Source organism: Chiloscyllium plagiosum, chromosome 36 (assembly GCF_004010195.1).
Source record: "Chiloscyllium plagiosum isolate BGI_BamShark_2017 chromosome 36, ASM401019v2, whole genome shotgun sequence".
Taxonomy (NCBI): domain Eukaryota; kingdom Metazoa; phylum Chordata; class Chondrichthyes; order Orectolobiformes; family Hemiscylliidae; genus Chiloscyllium; species Chiloscyllium plagiosum.
In genome coordinates, this window is record NC_057745.1 from 16,972,922 (window position 1) to 16,996,130 (window position 23,209).

At 37.1% G+C, this 23,209-nt stretch overlaps 2 protein-coding genes across 4 annotated transcripts in view; one reads left to right on the forward strand and one right to left on the reverse strand.

The window, feature by feature from the left end:
- Positions 1 to 11,963, reverse strand: part of fgf7 (fibroblast growth factor 7) — a 92,411-nt gene extending 80,448 nt beyond the window's left edge. The window contains exons 1-2 of one of the 2 annotated variants that reach the window (XM_043677421.1): positions 11,793 to 11,963; positions 10,586 to 11,195 (exon numbers count right to left, since the gene is read on the reverse strand). In XM_043677421.1, the coding sequence (XP_043533356.1) occupies positions 10,586 to 10,874 (289 nt within the window). In that variant the 5' untranslated portion in view covers positions 10,875 to 11,195; positions 11,793 to 11,963. Of the gene's footprint in view, positions 1 to 10,585; positions 11,273 to 11,792 lie in introns of those variants that run through there. The other variant, XM_043677422.1, reaches the window with a different exon arrangement.
- The window catches only part of LOC122540996 (protein FAM227B-like), a 297,628-nt gene that overhangs the window by 210,418 nt on the left and 64,001 nt on the right, over positions 1 to 23,209 (forward strand). The window lies entirely within an intron of this gene.

Consider the following 23,209-nt stretch of genomic DNA (forward strand, 5'->3'; position numbering starts at 1 on the left):
CATGAACAACATTGACTGAATACCCTCTTCTGTGCTGTGTCATTGTATGCTTCTATGAACAGAAACGTCAGATTAAATAACATGACTTTGACTAATAATGGAATGAGGGCTACAGAAATCAAAATTCAATCATGGAATGTCACTTTGTTAGATTGGGATGCAGTATTTATTCAACAAGGCAGCCTTCTGCAAACCAGACCATTACTTTCAATTATCCGTCCAACTATGGTTGTTGATAGCCCCCTGAAGGAAGCATTAATCTAGGATAAAAGCTTGCAATCTAAAAATGAATCTGCAAGATTAAATATAAAATTGGGCAAAAAAGCTCACCTTATTTTTTAGCCATTGCTTAGTGATTGCAGTACTCATCTCTGTGACAGAAGGCTGGAGGCTCAGTTTTTTCAGACTTCATTCATTGAGTGTAGGCAATGCTAGCTAGGCTAGCTTTCATTGCTCATCCCTAATTATCTTTAGAAGGTGATAGTGAGCTGACTTCTTGAACCATTGCAGTCTTTGAGCTGTGGGGTCACACTCAGTTCTGTTAATTAGAGAATTCTAGGATTCTCACCAGAACGAAGGACCCGATACCCAGCATGAGCAAAACTAATGTACTGTACAAAATCCCATGCAAGGACTGCCAATATACCGGTCACTACAGCAGACAGCTGAAACTGACAACCGGAAGCGGCAGGGACAGGCCACTATAAATACCGGAGGAAACACCACAGAAGCACTTCGCAGGAGGCTCCCAAGCACTGAGGATGTCACCTAGACAGGGGACGAAACGTTTGCAACAAAAATTTCCAGCTCAGCGAACAGAACCACAACAACAGAATTCTAGGATTTTAATCCAACAACAGTGACAATGATATACTTCCAAGTAAGGATAGTGTGTGGCTTGGAGGGGACATTGCAGATAGTGGTCTTCCCATGCATCTGCTGCCCTTGCCCTTCTAAGTGGTAGAGGTAATGGGTTTAGAAGGTGCTGTTGACTGGCTGAGTTACTCCAGTGCATTTTATAGATGGTATACACTGTTGGCACTGTGTGACACTGGTGAAGGAAGTGAATGCTGAGGGTGATAGATTGGGCATCAGTCAGACAGGATGTTTTATCCTAGATTGAATTGTGTTTCTCAAGTATTATTGGAGCTCCACACATCCTTGCAAGCTGCACACAAGTTGAAAGTATTCTATCACACTCTTGACATGTACCTTGTAAATGGTTAACTGGCATATTGTCAACAGGAGATGAGGAGATGTCCACAGAATTCCTAGCCCCTAACCTACTCTTGCAGCCACAGTTTTTAAATGGCAATTCTGAAGAAGAGTCACTGGACTCAAAACATTAACTCCATTTTTTCTTCAGATGCTGCCAAAATGACTGAATTCCTCCAGCTATTTCTGTTTTTGACGTAAATAGTTGGTCCAGTTCAGTTTCTGGTCATCGTTTACTGAATTGGATTTGTCATGCTTTTTGTGAACAGGACATACCTAAACAATTTTCCTCATTTACAGGTAGATGCCCAGTGTTTTGACTGTACTGGAACAGCTTGGCGAGGAGTGAGGTTAGTTCGTGCATACTAGTCTTCAGTCCTATTGCGAGAATGTTGTTAGGGCCTGTAGGCTTTGCAGTATCCAGTGCTTTTAGCCATTTCTTAATGTCACTTTGAGCATCAAATTAGTTGAAAACTGGTATCTGGGATGCTGGGGACCTCTGCAGGAGGCCAAGATGAATGATTCACTCAGCAGTTCTGGCTGAAGATGGATGTAAATGCTTTCGCCTTGTATTTTGGAATAATGTGCTGGACTCCACTGTCATTGAGGATGAGGATATTTATAGACACTCACCCAATCTCTTTATTGTTTCATAGCCCACATAATTTATGATCAAATGTGGCAGCTCAGCAGAGCTTATGTCTGATCTGATAGTTTGGCATTGCTTAGCCCTATCTATTGTGTGCTGCTTCCGCTGTTTAGCATGGAAATAGTCCTATGTTGTATCTTGACCAGGTTGATAATTGGTGCTGTTCTAGCTTGCCCTACTGTATTTTTCATTGAACAAATGTTATATCCCAGCTTGGTTAAAATGGTCAAGTGAGGAACAGGACAGACCATGCGGTTGGAAATTGTGGTTGAATACAGTTCTACTGCTGATGGCCCACAGCACCTCATGTTAAAACCACAGTTTTAAGCTGCTAGATGTGTTGAAGTCTGACTCATTTAGCCCAATGGGAGTACTACACAACACAATGGAAGGTATCCTCAATGTGAAGATAGGAGTTGGTCCCCACAATGACTGTGTGGTGATCACACCTACAAATGCTGTCATGGACAGAGACATCTGTGACAGATTAGAGAGGATAAGGTCAAATGTGTGTTCTTTTTCTTCTTCATTCATTAATTCATCACCTGTTGTTGACTCAGTTTAACAGCTATGTCCTTTAGGACTTAGCCAGTTCAGTAAATAATAATTTCCATCTATTCACTCTTGGGATGGACACTGTTTTCCCCAAGTGGTGTTAAATTTGGAGGAGTCCTGCTGCATCGCCTTCTGATATATGATACTTCATAGGGTGCAAAGTCAATATTGAAGACTCCTAGGGCAACTCCCTCCCATGGTCTACGACTGTACTGCTGTCTCTGATAGATCTATCCTGCCAGTCGGACAGGAGATACCCAGGGATTGAGATGGCGATGGCTGGGAAATTGTTTGTAAATTATTATTTTGTGAATCTGACTATGTCAGGCTGTTACTTGACTACTCTGTAGGACAGGTCTCCCAGTTTTAGCACAAGTTCCCAAGTGCAAGTATGAATTTTCAGGATCAAGAGTTCTTGGTGAACCATTGCCATTTCCAGAGCTGAGGTAAATTCTGGATGGGCCATCCAGTTTAATTCCTTTCCTTAGACTATGTGACCATTAGGCAACTGATTGACTTGCTAAGACATATCAGAAGGCAGTTAAGAGTCAAATACATTGCTGTGAGTCTGGAGTCACATGTGGGCCAGATTAGGCAAGAATTATTCCCTAAAGGACATTAGTGAATAAGACTGATTTTTTTACAATTATGGTTATGTGTGTTTATACGCTAAAAGATAACTATATTTATACAAAGTCCAAATCCACTCTTTTATTTCAATTAACCACACTACATTAAACTCACACACTGCTAATTACTACCTCCCCTAATTTATATGACCAATTGTCACCTAATTAAATCTTAATTAATATATCCATCATCTGTTTTCTTGATCCATTAGGCATCAGGCATTCCTTCTGACCTTATTAGATGATAACAGATTCTCTTCTTTCTAATTAAGTAAAATTGCATATGTATACAATAATAACAAAAATAAACAAAACATACAAAATGACAACATATTATTCCTTACTTGTTCTCTGCACATTAAAGTTCCCAGTGTTCTTTTTCCAACGTCTGTGAACTTGTTCCTTTCTTTGTTTAAAAATAGATAGCTGACTGTTGCTAACTATCCATTTCAATTTGGAGATTTCCCCATTATCCAGCCTCTGTTTTAAAACCACATCATTAACACTCAATGCGTGTTGAACTTCTTTTTGGAGTTTCTTCCAATGTTTTACTAAGAAAAATGTATGGACGACCAGGGGTGTTGTGACCTTAGTCAAAAAGAAAAAGGAAGCATTCATAAGGTCGAGGAGGACAAAGCCCTTGAAGTATGTAAAGAAAGTAGGAAAGAACTTAAACCCCCAAAGAATTAGAAGGGCTAAAAGTTGTCATGAAATGTTGTTAGCAAACTGGATTAAGGAGAATCCCAAGGCTTTTTATACATATATAAAAAACCAAGAGAGTAGCCAGGGAAAGGGTTGGCCTGCTCAGGACAAGGGAGGGAATTTCTGTGTGGAGCCAGAAGAGGTAGGTGAGGTCCGAAACAAATACTTTATGTCATTATTCAGTAAAGAGAAGGAATTGGAGAATGATCTCAGGGAAGGGAATATCAAATTTCTAAGCCAAGTTGTTATTAGAAAGGAAGAGGTATTGTGCATCTTAAAAAGTATTAAGGTTAATAAGTCCCTGAGTCCGTAAGTGACATTTAGGAGAGTAACAGATAACTTAATTGAAACATATGAACTCCCAAGGATTTGATAGGGTAGGTGTGGAGAGGATGTGACTCCTTTTAATCTAGAAATAGAGGTCACTGTTTGAAAATCAATGGTCACTCGTTTAAAACAGACATGAGGTGACATATTTTCTCTAAGAAAGGCTTTGAAACTCTCATCCTGAAAAGGTGCTGGAAGACGAGTCTGAATATTTTGAGGTAGAAGTGGATAGATTCTTAGCAAGTTATGGGCTGAAAGACTATCAGGGGTTGGCAGGAATGTGGGTTTCAGATGACAATCAGGTATTATTTTAATAAATGGTGGTGCAGACTCAATTTTCGTAATGATGTTGCATTTTGATGAGTTTTTCTGTGTGCAACTTCGCTGTCAGATCTTCTACATCACCAAAGTGACTACACTTCAAAAGTACTTAACCATTTATAAACACTTTAGAATGTCCTGAGGTTATGAAATATGTAATATAAATGTAAATCTGGCTTCCTGTTTTATGTGATGTCAAAAACCAGGGATGGTTTTTTCATGAATACTGCACTTTGATCAGTCTTTTTTTTGCAATTTTCACTCCAAAACATCTGTAAATTTTCATTTTAGCCATTGTGGTAAGCATGTTATTTCAGTCTGGGCTCATTAATGTGATTTTCATTGTTCCTGACATTTTTAGTGTTCCTGACATAGTAAATTATTCAGTTATTATAACTAAATTAAGCTCATATAATAATGGTCCTGAATGTGTACACCACCTTAAAGTGGTAGATGCAAGTACAGTTACAGCATTTAAAAGACATTTGGACAGGTGCATGAATAGAAAAGGTTTAGAGGAAGATGGGGCAGAGGTGGGCATATGGGACTAGTTTAATTTGGGAAACTTGGTCAGCATGGATGAGTTGGATTGAAGGGTCTGTTTCCGTGCTGTATGAATCTGTGACTCTATGAATGTAGAGATAACACAGGAAAACATATGATGATCTAAAATGGCAGAATTGGCACGAAAGGCTGAATGGCCAGTCCTATGTTCCTATTCGTTCTATGCACCACCATTTCCCACTGAAAGACAATCAATCTGCAGACATTCCACCTTTGAATCAGTAACTGAACAATAATCAAGTGCTTCGTGAGTGAATTCAACAGAGGTTTATTTTTATTCTAGACTTATGTAATCGATATATTATCGGATTAGGACAACATTAACACTCTACATATGTATACCTTTTACATATTAAAGAACCGAAAGTAGTATATCACATTCTAAAAGATGAAAGACTTAATCTAAATTTGTTTAATATATCATTACTGCTCCATCACACTGTAACCCTTTTGCTATAAATTCTGTGTCTTATGGTCCTGTTCCACAACCACCTGATGAGGAGGCAACACCTCGAAAGCTACTGCTTCCAAATAAACCTGTTGGAACTATAACCTGGTGTTTTGTGATTTTTAACTTTGTCCACACCAGTCCAATACCGGCACCTCCAAATTATGTATACCCTTGTACACCATGTATGAATTGTAATCCAAGTTCAATTTTGGAAGACTGTTTCTCAATCAATATAAATTAATCATTGTCAAAATACTTTTCTGTCATGTTTTTACTCATAATATTGCTAGTGTTTCCTGTATATAAATGTAATAAAGTAAATGACCAAACGTAATGATTATCCTGAGATTTGCAATTTGTAATTATACTCATTGCCATGAACTCAACATCTGGGGAGCTGCACTGGGTAATTCACATTTTGAACATTCTACATACTAGCAGTTGCCACCCATGAAAATATTACAATAATGGTACTTAGGTATCATGAACTTCTAAAGCTTAGGAAAACTTGTATAGGTTACATGTATTTGTAGTATTCGCAATTGGAAATTCAGTGTAATGTATTTTACAAGATACATGAACATGTGTAATGTGCGATGCTCCTCTAAATTAATTTATTTCTCTAATTCACTCATTATTGAATTGCTGTAATTGGTAAGATTTTCCAATGCATCTATCTCAATAGTGTGGTGCCTGCACACCAATTTAACTTGGGAGCAAAATTTATAACTCGTGTGTCACCATCCAGGGAACAACACAGAATTAGATTAGAACACCACAACATTTCTACAACGCTTATCTAAGGATATGGAATTCCATTCTCATTGGCAAGGTGACCACTTGAATTTATCAGCTGAACTAACCTTGGTATGTAACTTGCTTGAAGGACATAAATATACAAAAAAAACATGAAAAAATGCTTATCTCATTTTTGTTTATCAGCAACTAAGGGTTGTCACAAAAAATTATGGCCTTGTTGCTGATGATAATGCCCTCTAAAAGACAAGTAGCAATCAAATAACAGAAGGCAGATATTCACAGAACTTGACTGTAAATAGTCAAATTGTATAGTATTTTCAAAGCTAGGAATACCAAACAGAGAAAACAGTCCATACTGTTGCCCACTTACCTCTATTTTATAACTGCATCCTACCCATTTTGGGGCAAAAAGGTAGAAATGCAATGTACAAAATGTTAAAAAAAAGGAAAATGAGTACAAAAAGCTTGAAAAGAGCATGAAGCTTCAAAAGTGGTTTGTCAAAGTTCTTCAAGACCACTCTGGGTAGTGCACACAAATAATCAAGACAGTGGCAGGACGAGTTGACAAACAAATAGTAAGCAAATGGAGTCATTAGCTTCTTTAATAGAGGAAAATAAGATAAAAACAAAGAGGTTATGTTAAAACACTGGTTAGTCCACAGAAGGGTATTGTGTTCAATTCTGGGCACTGCACTTTAGGAAAGACATTAAAGTCACAGTGAGGGTGCAAAACAAATTTACTAGACTATTACATGAGGTCAGGGGCTTCACTTATGCAGTGAGAATGGAGAGGTTGAAGGTCTACATACAGCGAAGAAGACGGAGATAATTGTTCAAAATCATGAATGATTTTGACAGAGTAAATAAAAAGAAACTGTTTCCACAGTTAAATGAATCAGAAACTAGAGGGCATGGATTTAAGGTGGTTGATAAAAGAACCAGAGGTGATTATGAAGAAACATTTTGTTACACAAGCCATTTTGATCTGTAATACACTGCCTGAAAGGCTGGTGGAAACAGATTCGATATTATAATTCAAAGAGAATCAAGTAAGTACTTGAAGAGGAAATAAGATTTAGAGCTACATAGGGACAGAGCAGAGAAATGCAATTAACTGAATAGCTGCATCAGCTGAAGTGCCAACACAGGCAATAGAGGCTGCATGACATCCCTTCAGTGCTATAGCATTCTAGGAAACGCTATTTTGTTGGCTGAAAGGAAGCCACCTGTCTTGTTCTTGAGCTAGTAAGGTTCCAAACTATACCAAGCAGTTGATTTGATAGCATCTCTCACTTCATATTAAAGTCATGGCTTGTTCATCATTCATTTGATTATGGAGTAACAGTTTCTGGTGCTTAAGCCAGATCTTTGTAGATATGCCTGGAACAAAAGAAGCTTCTATAGCACTTTAGTCTTCAATCTAAACTGCATATACTGGATGCCACAAGGAAATATCACATACACTCTGTCTGTTATTCCTGTGTTTCACACCAAAACAATGCTTGGAACTCTTTAATGTGCACAAGTTTGAATACAGTGTTCATGATTCTTTGCTACACAAACATTATTTGAGCAAATTATCCTGACGAGACCTATGACTTGTGCATTGGTAGTCTCTTTGTGCCCTTACAATTTTTGGTTCTTGCAATGGCTGCTGGTTGTGCCCAGTTGTTCACCTAACATGCAGAACAACATTTATTTGAAGGCCTGCTAACCTGAACAGGAACCAAAGTTATGATGTTCACAAGGTTATAGTGTTCACTATGCATATTCTTCTTTTACATTATGTTTCAACATTCAACATATGGAGCAAACTATGTTTAAAATCCAGAAACTCAGACAAATAATATTTCCTTTTCTAAATTAAAGACACCTGTATTGGTGAACTGTCTTTGGTAACTTTTATTAATTGGTATGATTATATTTTGCATACATTGTTGATAAATCTATTGCTCGATGGATATCTCAGTGCACTGAAAACAGAAATAATTTCAGGCAGCCTAGTAACTGAAATACAGTTAACCTTTTAGCTGCCAGTTAAATTAGACTAAACATGCAAATTGTAAAAAGCATTTTGATTAATTTTCTATCCCACCCCCAACCAACTTAATGGGTAGACACGTTCTGGAGTTTGATTATACATACATAAGCAGCCTTCAGTTCAGTGACCATTATTCCTGCAGCTTCAATTAGTTTGAGGTTTCAGTCAAAACTGATTCACTCAGACTTAAAATCAAGGCCATAACATATTACATCAGGCATTAAAATCAACCATTCCTCCATAAGTATCTCCTTTTAAGAAGATGTCATGGGCTAGGAATTAAAAAGAAGAAACTCTGAATTACTTTGTCCTTCCTTAGCATAGACACTAATGACTACAACTGATCTGGCTGAGATCGGATCACTTTACACAGATCATTGATTTAACCTAGATCTCTGTAGCTTTGTACCTGACTAAATTATGATTTTACTTAATTAGTCATAAGGGAGAGGGTATTTGTACTTAAATATAAAAGGGTACACTGCCTGCTTTAATCAGATTTGAATGCCAGAAAAGCAGAACAAATGCATAATTGAGCCACATACCGTACACTGATTGCTTGCCACTCTGCAACTCCTGATGACATTATAAATACAAAAATTCTTGATGAGGTACAACTGCAGTTACATTCAACATGCGGTTATTTGTGATGCCACACTTCTTTCATCTGAATGTACTGCTGATGCTAAACCCTCAACTTCAGCAATAATTTGTAATGTTATTTTTGACATTGGTGCAAACCAAAACAAAAGAAATAATTCTCACTGACAATAAACAGAGCAAACTCCCTTCAGCTAATGTTTGTTTGACTTTCAACTAAGGCACAACTTTAAATATTTGCAATTCCTTTCAAATCTGGCATTTTTGTCTTTTAGTCCTCTGAGCAGAGGAAACAATGTGTGATGGAGTATGCTACCCTATTCAAGTATATCTTCCAGTATATCTACCAGAATCTTTAATAAGATTCTGGTAACATATATGGAGTGCTCATGATATAGTAAACCTCATGATTGGCAAGAGTGGCCAAATGCAAGTTAGCTGGGGACAGGGAAAGTAATAAGGAAAAGAACTATAAAAATTTAGAACAATCTGTAATTCACTGAACAGAAATGAATGCCTTTCAAATTGATGTTTAAAATTGTCACATACTAGGTCCAAATTTCCTTTAAAGAATCAGTTATGTCTTCAACTGTCAGCTTTTCTTCTCTGTTTTGCGATACAGGGGATCTTGGGTTGTTATTTTATTTTTGTCTATATCGTCCATCTTTCTCAGTCAACATTACCTGTTTCTGAGATAGTTTTGCCTTAGTTTCTCACAAACCATCTTGACTCTTTTCTTTTACTTTCTTGTAAAGTATTGTGTGAAATGCAGTGTTATATTGACAGGTATAACAAGGAATTAATGATCCTGGGTCATGAATTTCTGTATGGGAGCTTTTGAGTTGCTGTGTTATACTTGTCAGCCATTGTATAATTTACAGCTTTTAGACACATAACTACGTTTTTATATAACCATACCCCCTCCTTGCTGCTGAATGGGTAGAACTGCACCCATTCTGCAATAAGCACTGTTTATGCTGTATGATTTGGTTTCAAAACACTGTAACATTAACTAGAAAGGAATCGCTTGAATTTTTTTAATTAACAGATTTTTGAAGTAGTTAAGACATGTTTTCTTTTGACCATCTCAGATATCAGACATTGCTAACTGTCTGTAAATAATGTCAGAATGGTGTTTGGAAATAAACAGTAGTTATTTAAGATTATTTCCTAGTTGGAACAGCGCCTTTAAATTCTGAGTTAACCTGATTTAATTAATTTCTTAATTAACAATAAATTACTTTAAATAGAATATATTCAAGATACCAAAAAAGTTGGGAACTTTCCTTTTGAAGTTACATAGTTACGATGCATTAGCATACAAATCATTTTAAACTTCCCGCTGAAGAGATGTAGTATGCAAAGCTGTGCATGCTGAAGTAATGAAATGTCACAGTCCCATTTTCCCAGTAATCTATTTTTCAAATGTCAACTTACATGAAAAACGGATAACACTAATGATTTTTGCTTTGGCCTAAAGTGTTATCTGATATCTCTGTTCCTTGTCAGTTTGAATAAAAGGGATAATTTTTGCAAACGTTTACCAGCTGTCAACTTAATACATTAGCAGAACTAAAATATGCTGGTTACATATCGCTAAGAGCTACACATTTAAAAAAAAACGAGCACCAGATGTTTGAAGCATACACAGACTATTTTGGATAGATTCTTGGTTTGTTGTATAAGACCCAGTAAACCTGAAATTACGCACTCATTTAGTTTGCTAAAATCTTTAACATGTAACATTCCAAGCTAATTAAAATGATACTTACAGTAATTGCAGTTAGGATTAGCTGTGCCTTTGATTTTGCCCTTTTTATCAATCTTCAGATAGAACTGTGTTCGACAGAAAAGTTTCCTTATTCTGACATCTCCACCTTCCATGTAGTCATAACTTCTGGTGTGCCGCTCAGGACTGGAGGAACAGTTCACACTTGCAGCTAGTTGGTCTGGAGTCATGTCATTGCAAGCAAAAGACACACTCCCTGCTAGAAGGATACAATGAAAGTATAGTCTGTACAACAGAGTTGGCAGGATCCATGTTTGCATCCATTTGCGCATTATAGTGCACTGCTCTGGGTTCTCCTGAATAACATACTGCAATTTAAAGTATGAATCAGACGGATGCTGCTAGTTTGGGGTCTCAGCTTCTGCCTGGTCTCCGTGACCTTGAGTCTCTTTTTATGTGTAGCACTTGCAGTTTTAGAATCTATGTAAACTTTCCTGAAAAAGTTTTATGGTGCTGAGCCAGGGTTTCTTCAGAGAACTGATGCACTGTAACTTTCCTCTATAAACAAATCAGTTTGCAGTGGTCTTGAATTTCTTGATCTTCCTTGCTATTAGAATCTTCCTTTTGTACAGAGAGGTTTGACGGTAATAAAGCTGCAAGCAGAAGTATCACTTAACTTTAATAAGCCATTACAGTCAGCTGTTACAAATAAATTACAACCATAGCAACAAGCTTGGAGGTGTATTCCAAAGTTTTTTTTTAAAAGTTCTAGCTGGTTGCCAGTTTCTGGTTTAAAAAACTGTATCGCCAAAAAAAGTACAGTAGGTAGTTTGCTTTTCCAATGACTGCTCTATGCAGTAGTTTCGGTCTTTTACTGTATGTTTCAAAAGTGTGATGTCTGTAGCATGGTGTGTGTTCTATGCTAGCAGTCCACTGCTGTTTTAACTACTCTGCTAAACTCTATTGCATAATCAATTCCCTAAGCTTCTGTACACTTGTCATCTTGCATGCATTCATTCATTAGTAATCACTGCACTTTTTATGTGGTGAACCAAATGCTTTCCATGGAACGTCCCATGCTTCCCACACAGCATTTTTGTTTCAACGTCTAGACCGGCTGGAAACATTCAGAACTACCTCAATTTCAACTACATATGTTTAATGTGAGCTAGCATAATTTTAAAAATTCGTATGGTCATAAGGTTTTGTATGTATAACATAATAAAAGACAATTTGTGTATAAAACTTACTTTTACTTTTGTTGAAGACAAACTGTGCATAAAAGAAATCCATTGCTTTTCTCCCTCACAACATCAGCCTGTACGTCGTTGTGGACAATTTCCTAGTCCAGGAAGATTCCAAGAGAATCATAATTGTTTCCATAAATCAAGTGTTAACATGAGAGGGATTTTCTGGGCATCTTGAGCCTGTTGTTTTGCAGTTCTGTTCGATAAATGCCTTTCCCTGACCTCACTTGGAAGTAATTAGATCTTAGCCAGTCAGCTGTCAGTTGGATACACGAACAAAGAAAAAGTGAGGTTCCTTTTGTTAGATGTCCACATGGTCATCAGAGGGAGCTATGAACTCACAGAGGTCTTTCTTATTTCCATACAATATCACAATTCTTTATTCTCTGCTTGTTAATTCAGCTCTGCTCCAATCATGGTAGAAAAATGTGATCTGCTCCTCCAAATCTCTCCTCCTCTACTTCTCTTTATTGAATAAACAAGGCTCAGGAATGAATCTTACAATATATAGAATACAAGTCATCCATCATATTCATTATGCTTTTGGGAAATTTATGTTATCTTGGTATAATACATTGAAGTGAATGAAATTTAACTTCTGTGTTAAAGCAGTTGAAAATCTTTAATTGGCCAAATATAATTTTAACAGCCACATTTATTTTGAAAAGTTTTTGCTATGTCACGCGAAATAGTATCAGAGGAGATTATGATACCATTCAATGTTTTCTTGTCATCAGCACAATGTACCTGGTTTGTATCTGGTTTGTATCAAAGCTAATAATGAATTTCAATGAGACGTTTTTGGTATTGTATGATTTTTTGCTAGATTTTTGCTGAGTTCAAAACCTTTGTAAAGATCCATACTATTATCACTTGGATTGATACTGCAATTTGAGGGAAAATTCTCCATCATTCTGAGTGAGCATCAACAATGTGGAATTTTGATAACAGAGGTTACCTCAGTTACCTCAGTAAGTTATAAGCATTTTTTTATGATTGTGAAAGACCCACAGCTTTTAAATTCTGTATGCTTAAGTGACTTATAGGCTTTCATACAAAGCAGAAATGATCCATTATATTGAAATATTCTGGACATTTGTTAGATATATTGCTCCTTTACAGTCAAAATTATCTGTAAATTGTTTCTAAAGCGCAGTTAGTTTCATTGAAGAAGTGTTACTTTATTAAAAAATCAATGTTTTAAATTACTAATCATTCTCTTGAATGAAAGCCAAGTTTCATTTGACATATTTAATCAAATTAATATGTTTTAAACTAGATTATGTTATTGATTATTGTAAAAACAGATTAGCATGCAAAATTGTGCCTGATGACAAAAATACCTGTATTATTTAGTTATGAAAGAATCCAGTAGAGTTTCCAACAGAGTAGCAAAGTGCATTTATCTGTATTACATTTCATCACTTGACACTTGCAAAACTTTACATTTTAATGTATTTTTCCTATCTCTCACATCCTCCCTCAGGGTGCTGAACTGAGAAGTTGACATGTATCAGCTCAGAAACATCTCCAGGGACACCATCATGATTCACTAGAAAGTAGTATGAAGCAATATGATAGGTGACCCCTTTCTGTCGCATTTTTCCTCTTTTCTTTGTCAACCCAACCCAGTAAATATGCCCTCCAGGAGAAATCTGAGTCTGAGTTTTGTTTGTCAGGACTGGGAATAAAATTCAAGGCTCCTGATTGACCGGTCTGACATTTTGGTGTTATAGTTTTAAAATCTACCAGCTTCTTTGTTTGATTTCTAATCTTTCATACAGCTTTATCTCCTTTAACCATTTCAAACTCTTATCCATTCTTTTTCCTTAATTAGAATGTGACACATCCGAACCTCAGACTGTGAATACTATCTAAGCATTACTGTAATGACACAAGAGCTTTTTTTAAAGAAATAAAATCTGTATTGTAAATAATAGGAGTATTATACAGAAGAATAGATAGCAATCTGTAAAGCAACTTCTGTTATGAGAGGGTTTTGAATTTAATCAACCTGTTCAGATTTTTGATGGCAGCAGCTAGGAACTGCAAGATAGTTGGCCAGAGTGCTTTCCCCTCATCTTTCTTCATCGCCTTTTGGTGTTCAGGTGTTTCCCAACCTCAGGATGGAAAACTGATTTTAGGTAACTAGATCTTTATCACTTATTTAATAGTGAATGACATTTTGGCTACATCATACTGCATCATAGTGTTTCCCAACAAGGTTGAGTTCTACCGTGTTACTCATAAGTATTTTTCTCTTGATAATATGTTAAAGAGACCTCTTTTGTAAATTACTCCAGGCCCAGTCATATGCAGTGGGTTACGAGCCACGGTTTAAGGTCCAGAACCGGCAAATTTTCTCTGGTAATGACAAAGGAGCTCAAACCTTGAAGGCCAGTGGCTGCTTCCATGCAGGAAATCATTCAAGAAGGCAACTTGTTTTTTATTTCACATGAGGAAAGCAACAGGAAATTGCCTTCTTTCTACTTTTTCCTTGTTATATGGCTTACTGCTTATTCAAGTTGAAAATAGGCTGTAACCAGCAATTGAAGAAGAAAATGCAGGACTGTGAGGAGTGGTGCAATGAGTGGGAAATATGCATTCAGGCAGATCGCCATTATAATATGCCAAGCCTTATAGAATTAAAGTACTGGAGCGTCAGAGGCTGAGGGGTGACTTGATAGAGGTTTACAAAATTATGAGGGGAATGGATAGGTTAAATAGACAAAGTCTTTTCCCTGGGGTGGGGGAGTCCAGAACTAGAGGGCATAGGTTTAGGTTGAGAGGGGAAAGATATAAAAGAGACCTAAGGGGCAACTTTTTCATGCAGAGGATGGTATGTATATGAAATGAGCTGCCAGAGGAAGTGGTCGAGGCTGGTACAATTACAACATTTAAGAGACATTTGGATGGGTATATAAATAGGAAGGGTTTGGAGGGATATGGGCCGGGTGCTGGAAGGTGGGACTAGATTGGGTTGGGATATCTGGTCAGCATGGACGGGTTGGACCGAAGGATCTGTTTCCGTGCTGTACATCTCTATGACTCTATAAACAACCAAATATCAGAAGAGAAGCAAATATAGGATTAAAAGTATTAATTACAGATGAGAAATAGTGGTCCGTGAAAATAAATGTCTGACAATATTTAAAATTGGACCAGAGATGACTGCAAAGGTGAATATCTTGATAAGCGACATTAATTGGAAATGTCTGTTCATCATTGACATCATACTAGCATCACAAATCAATAAGATATCAATAGGATAATAGCACTGCATTGTGAATGCTTAATCCAAGATCTCATAAGCATTATACCCAAAGATGTATTTCCCAAATAAATGAAAGAGAAGGATGGGGGAAAAAAGAGCTAAAGAAAGGAAAGAAATACATTGAATTATAGGCAAATGAAATGTAGAGAACAGTGAGAGGAATAGTGGAAATGCCGAAGTAAATTAACTGGGAGAAGAAAAATTGAACAAGTGGCAGAAAAACATTAAAACAAACAGAAAGAATAAGAGGATATTGTAATTTTTTGGGGAAATTGGTGTTGTATTATATTGGTCCGTAAGAAATTAATGAGTGAATGTCAGGGTAGCTGGGCTAACTATACAAACGTTCTTGATTGATGAGTTATAGAACTAACCATCCCATTCATCATGATCAGAAATAGTGAAACACCCAGCGAGTATCTCATTGCACTGCTTTCATAGGTACATACTAGAATTACTAGATGGTAAAAAAACAGGGTCTATCTACTTTGCCTTACATTATTCTGGGAGACACATTATACAAAGATAAGGTATGTATTGAAGTCATAATAATAAATCTCAATCAATTAATCTAAGTACCTAGGCATGAGAAACATCTAAGTGTTAAAGAGTTTTGGGGAACCGTGGATCAGATTTTTTTTGGGATCATAGTGACTCCATCAAAGAGGCAGGCAGGACCCGGATCCAAAAGTTAGGCTCCATTTCAGATTGATCTCACTTTTGATAGGAAGGGTAAAGGCCAGGTTGTGACTCACAAGTGAGGAGAACCAAAATTCAGCCCATTCTACAGAACAGAATGCCTGACCTGACGTCATTCTGCCCCAGACCTGGAGCAAAACTCAGACCGTTTAGGGCGTTCTCTCTAAAGCAGTGCCCCAAACCAGGAAATACCTCAAGGCAAGCTACCCAACTCAGGAGTAAAATCCACCTACATTGTGCCCAAAGTTATCTTTTTCTTCTTAAGCATGCTGCACGTGGTACATGTAGTGTCTCAAATTACTTGAAATGCTGTATTCCAAAATATTATTTTCTTATAAAACATGTCATCACTTTTGAACGAGTGACTCCTGAGTGTTAAAATAGCTTTGCATCCTTGTGACATAACAAGAGCAGAGGTGGGAGGAAATGCGCAAGATTTGTGACTTGTAAAAGTTTTAAACGATCAAGAAAATGGATTACTGTCTGGAATAAGAATTTGCAACTTCATTGTTCCCTCTCTGGGCCTCCTTGGTTAGATTTTCATTGTAAGGCCATAAATTATATCATTAATAGGCACATTTTCAAATGAACCTACAATGTTAAATGATTGCAGTAGGACTATTTCATTATATTGTATAAAACTGAGCAATTTCACAAGCACCTTTCAGTTAAGTGGCAAGGTCATGTTGAGAAGGGAATTTTTCTGTCCCAATTTGTGAAGAATCAATGCATCTCTGTTTTACTGTGTATTTCGTTTTTTTACAAGTTGCTAATGCTGAGGTAATGATGTGACTTCACATGGCTTAGTACATTCCTGATGAAGGACTTATGCCTGAAACGTCAACTCTCCTGCTCTTGGGATGCTGCCTGACCTGCTTTGCTTTTCCAGCACCACACTTTTCAACTTAGTACTTTCCTGTCAATATGCAGTGGTGTTAATTACAGATGGACATATGTCCCGGTACAACTGCAGGGAAATCTTCATTGATTTCAGTATATACTAAAGTTAAAATGTTTGACTATTGCTTCAAGAGTTTTTCTCTTGCCGCTTGGACTCAAAATGTGGCAGAGTATAACTCTAATCCATGATTGTAGAGACCATTTTCAATATTAGTCAACATTGTTCTCCAAATGTTATCCTTTTCTTTTCTTCTCATTTGTTAAGGTTTCTTTCTTGCTCATTTAGTATCCTCTTCATGATTGTGTTAATCTTCTGTATTTTTAATCAATTTATTTAAGTAGTGAATAACACCTTTACCACTGTTCTATAACCAGAATTGTCAAGTTGAATGGTGGCCCCTAATTCCACTTAGAATTAGGTGTGCCCTATAAGATGAGCCAGATACTTCAAAGAAATGTCAATATCACAAAGGCAAATTGGAGAAGCGTTTGATCATTTTTAGAGCAATGCTACGTTCAACAGTGATCCAGTATTTTGCAGAGAATGCTTGGAATTAGTAATGAAATGTTGAGAAATTTTGCTGCACTCACACCCAGTTATAATACAGGCAGTGGGTTTCTTTTTTGAAATACATGACAATATTTTTGAAATGTTCAGATGGACATATGTCCCGGTACAACTGCAGGGAAATCTTCATTGATTTCAGTATACACTAAAGTTAAAATGTTTGACTATTGTTTCAAGAGTTTTTCTCATGCTACTTGGACTCAAGTATAACTTGGCAGAGTATAACTCCAATCCTTGATTGTAGAGACCATTTTCAATATTAGTCAACATTGTTCTCCAAATAAACTTAAAATATAATCTTTCTATTCACAGGATGAGGGCATTGCTGTTAAGGCCAGCATTTTATTGCTTCTCTGTAATTGATCTTTGAAGATTGAGACAGTCACCTTCTTAAGAACTAGGCTAGAATTGAGTGAAAGTTAAGACTCAATCATATTGCTGTATGTCTGGAGATATCGGGAATCATAGAGCTATACAGCAGGAAACAGAACCTTTGGTTTAACTCGTCCATGCTGACCAGATATCCTATTTTAATCTAGTCCCATTTGCCAATATTTGGCTCATATCCCTCTAAACCCTTCCTATTCATATATCATCCAAATGCCTTTTAAATGTTGTATTTGTACTAGCCTCCACCCTTCCTCTGTTTGAATGTTCCATACACAGACCGTCCTATGTGTGAAAACATTGTCCCTTAGGTCTCTTTTAAATCTTTCCCCCTCACCTTAAACTAGTGCCCTCTAGTTTTGGAGTCCCCCACCCTGGAAAAAGATGTTAGCTATTCACCCTATCCATGCCCCTCATGATTTTACAAACCTCTATAAGGTCACCCTTCAGCCTCCAATGTTCCAGGGAAAACAGTTCCATTCTATTCAGCCACTCCCAATAGCTCAAACCCTCCAACCTTGGCAACATTCTTGTAATTTTTTTCTGAACCCTTTCAAGTTTCACAACTTCCTTGAGGGAGACCAGAATTAAACTCAGTATTCCAAAAGTTGCCTAACCAATGTTCTGTATGGCTGCAACATGACCTCCCACCTCCTTTACTCATTGCACTGCCCAATAAAAGCAAGCATACCAAACGCTCTCTTCACTAACCTGGGACTTCACTTTCAAAGAACAATTAACTTGACCTCCAATATCTCTGTTCAGCAGCATCCCAGGACCTTACCATTAATTGAGTAAGGGCTACCCTGATTTGCCTTTCCAAAATGCAGGAAAGATTGGGTGAGAATATCTCCAAAGAGTGTTGCTGAACCAGGTGGTTCTTTATAACATTCCAATATCACCACTATTACTGATACTAGCTTTGTATTGCAGATGTATTTACCTAAATGTATTTTCTCTGGCTGCTATGTTGGGATCTGAACTAATGTCTGCATTAGCACAATGACGTAGCAGGACATGGCACATTTAAGATTATGTATTTGTTTGTTGAAAAATATTGTCTTACAATGGCCTAAATGCAGTTCCCATGAATGGACATCTATGGTTCTAAACTTTCTGAATCTTGATCTTTTCAGTACCACTCTTGGAAAGCTGAAAACTTGATTAACTAACAAATAGCCTATAGTAGTAATCTATTAACTTGCATTAATGCATCTTACTACAGCCTCATTTTTTTTGAAGTGCTGAATATTAGTGCATAAAGCATAGATTCACAGATTAGAGTGGATAATATTTTGTTTTGTAATAAAATAATGCAAAGTAAAGATTGTGAAATACAAAGATTTAATTTTCTACTTGTGTGATATATTAGAAATCTGATTTGCATGTTCATTTCTCATTCACAAATCTTATCTTTGGTTATCTATTATAATTCTTTTGCTATCATACATATAAAACCCACTGCCCATGTAAACATATGTAATTACATCCTCCCGCCTATGATAGCAGTACGATATCTCAGTTTTGTGTCTCAACACCTCATCTTTTACTTAATGCACATTATTATAGTCCTACATCATTACTTTCAAAGTGTTATGCATTTTTATATAATAATAAGTAATGGTCCAGATTTTGCAACTGATATTGAATGAATGGCCTCAAATATCTTTTACACTTAGACGTCTATGAGCTTTCACACTGGAACTTGCTGTGATTAGGTGATTTCAGTTCAGCACCCTGTGCACTGGGTCTATGGCCTGTGTGTTTTGGACAAGCAGTTGTATCTCCCACCAAATTAGGATGAAAAATCCTATAGATGCATAAAGAATCTTAACTAGGAAGTGTAAGTTAGAATGTTTAAGGTGATACCAAATCTTGTATAGAAAGTAAAAGAAAGAAAGGGAATGAATGATGATTTAGAAAGGTGATATTATAGCCGATTGAGTTTTAAATTTGAATCAATAACCTCAGCAATTTATTTTTTAGCTGCATTTTTGAGTTCTCTTTTGTTTTAGATCATTTGATCAGTATCATTTTCATTACTTTAAATCTTCGTTTTTAGCTATGTTATAGGTTGACATATCAAAGAGTTCATAGGAAGAAAAGTCTAAATTAAAAGTGATTAAAGTTTACAGTAACAAAGGTATTTTAGAGCCTAAAGGCACAATAACCCTCCTGTGTGCATAAACCTCATTAATTTTCCCCGGACCTACTGTTTGTAAGATAAATTAATCACTGACAAGCACAGAAATAGCAGAAATTATTTGCACATTTTAACAGCACAGGAAGGCAATTGCCTAGTGTTATAATGACTCGAATGTTTAAACCAGAGATCCAGATAATGTCCTGGGGACCTTAGTTCAAATCACATCATGGAAAGATGAAATTTGAATTCAGTAAAAATCAGAAATGAACTGTTTAATGATGATGTGGAGCTGCCGGTGTTGAACTGGGGTGGACAAAGTTAAAAGTCACACAACACCAGGTTATAGTGCAACAGTTTTATTTGGAAATACAAGTTTAAAGATGACCATCAAAGACTGCAGCTTGTCAGGAAGAGATCATTACTAATGTCCTTTATGGGAGGAAGCCATTGTCCCTGTCCAAAAGCTCATTCAAATACATGGAGCAACAAGGAATGTAGTCACAGTAAATCAAAATATTGCAAGGAGGATTGGTTTCATTCACTGCAGCAAACAGCAATCGTCCAGAAGGCTATGTTACCCACTAGGCTGACAGACTGGTATGTGAGAAGTGGGTTTCAATCATAGGCCACGTTCACCAGTATCGGGAAAAGTAGGGTCTGTACTGTTTGGGTGGTCTATAACTGATCCATGCTATGGCCAGTGTTCTTACAAACTACATAATCAGGGAAGTAAAGTCAGGTTTAAACTAAATAACGGGGGCAAGTGATCAAATATGAAAAGATGTGAAATTTCAAAAGGTGAACACAAGGTTAGGGAGAATGTCAGGAAAGATCACAGAGAAAATCAACCTAGGAACACACCCACAATCAAATCCAGATACTACAAAGATAACAAAAAGTCAAAACTAAAGGCTCTATGTCTGAATGTGGGTAGCATTTATAACAAGTTAACTGAGTTGATAGCACAGATCAAAATTAAAATAAATATGATCTGATGGCCATTTTGGAGACATAGCTTTAGGATAAAAAGAATTGGGTTTTGAATATTGAAGGAAATGTAACATATGACATTGGTCTTATTGTCCAATTCAAGAAAAATAGGAAGCTGGGTAACAATCGAGATATAGCAGTGTTAATCAAGGATGGCATTTGTCAATACTTAGAGAGGACCTTAGTTCAGATGTAGAGTCTGTTTTGCTGGAGATGAGGAATAGTAAAGGAAATAAGTCACTAGTGGAGTGCCAACCGCCCCCTAACAGTAACCACAATGCAGTACAACCTATCCAAGAAGAAATATTGGGAGCTTGTGGAAAGGGGTTAGTGTTATTCACAGATGATTTTAAGCTACATAAAACTGGAAAAGTCAAATTGGCAGTTGTAGCCTGTATGAGGCATTCATAGAAAGCTTTTGAGATAATTTCTTAGAGCAGCTGGTTTTGGAATCAACCAAAAAGCAGTGTATATTAGTATGTGTGTATTAGTGTTGTAGAATATGTCAAGGTTAGTTCAGGATTTCAGCATTAAGGTACACCTTAATGCAACATTGAATTCAGCAAGCAATTTGAAAGGGAGATGATTGGGTCTAAGACTAGTATTTTAAACCCAAATAAGGGAATTATGTGGATATGAAATCTGAGCTATCTGAAGGGAACTGGCATGCTAGGTTAGATTAGATTCCCTCCAGTGTGGAATCAGGCCACTTTGTACCAACTGACCCTCCAAAGAGTAACCCACCCTGACCCATTTCCCTCTGACTAATGCACCTAACACTATGGGCAATTTCACATGGCCGATTCACTTGACCTGCACATATTTGGATTGTGGAAGGAAACCCAACCACCCGGAGGAAACCCATGCAGACACAGGGAGAATGTGCAGACTCCACACAGACAGTCGCCCGAGGCTGGAATCGAACCAAGGTCCCTGGAACTGTGAAGCAACAGTGCTAACCACTGAGCCACCGTGTTTCCCCGTTAGGGGCAGATCACTAGGGATAAAGTGGCAAACATGGATGGGAATACTTCAGATACTCAGAAATTATATTCCAAATAATGAAAAATTCCAAAGGGAGGACAAACCATCCATGAAAGATGAGTAGCAGATGAGATGATTGGTCAGATTTTAAAGAACAGCAGAGTATGACTAAAAGATTAATTAGTAGGATGAAATTGGCGAACGTGAGAGGAAGCTAGCTGGGAATGTGAAGATGGTTAACAAGACTTTCTATAGGTAGTTTAGAAGAAAGAGAGTAAGTAAGGTGTGTTAATCCTCTAGAGAGCATGAATAATGAATTAATAGTAGATAATAAGGAAATGGTGGATGATGTGAACAAATACTTTGCTTTTGTCTTTACTTTAGAGGATACACGAAAACATTCCAGTAATAGCAGTAAATCAGGAGGTGGAAAGGAGAGAGGAACTTAGCAAAATTATAATCAAAAGGGGAGTGATTCTTAGTAAAATAATGCAGCTGCGAGTTTACACATCTCTGAGTCTAGATGGTCTTCATCCTAAGACCTTAAAAGAGGTTGCAAATAAGGTGTAGTAGAAATGTTGGCATTAACGTACCAACATTTCTTAGATTCAGGAAAGGTTCCATCAGACTAGAAAGTAGCAGATATACCTTTGGGGTGGCACAGTGGTTAGCACTGCTTTCTCACAGCGCCAGGGACCTTGGTTCGATTCCAGCCTCAAGCAACTGTCTGTGTGGAGTTTGCACATTCTCCCTGTGTCTGCGTGGGTTTCCTCCCACAGTCCAAAGATGTGCAGATTAGGTGAATTGGCTGTGCTAAGTTGCCCATTGTGTTCAGAGGTGTGTAGGTTAGGTGCATTAGTCAGGAGAAATGTAGAGTAATAGGTAAGGGGAATGGGTCTGGGTGGGTTACTCTTCAGAGAGTAATATGGACTTGTTGGGCCAAATGGCCCACACTATAGTTCTATTCTATGTTAAACCTTTCTATTCAAGTAGGGAGGGATGCAGAAAACAATTACAGTCTTGACATCTATCATGGGAAAAGTGTTAGAATTGATCACAGCTGTGCATTTCAAAACAACTCAAGATAATCAGAAAGATTCAACATTATTTAACCAGTTTATTAACATTCTTTGATGGGCTACCATGGATTTGGATAAATGAGAACCTATTATACTTTGTTTTTCAAAAGGCACTTGATAAGGTGCCATTCAAAAGTCATTGTGTAAAATAAAATACTCGTGGTGTAGGGGTTAACATAGTAGCATAGATGGAAGACTGTCTGGCTGACTGAAAACAGAATATATGTATAAATAGGTCATTGTCTGATTGGCAGGATGGGATGAGAGAAATCCCAGAGGGTCAGTGCCAGGGCCTTAATTTATTACAATTTGCATCAGTGATTTAGATGGGAAGAGTAATGATGTAGTAGCTAAACATGTAGATGACAGCAGGATAGTTAGGAAAGTATGTTG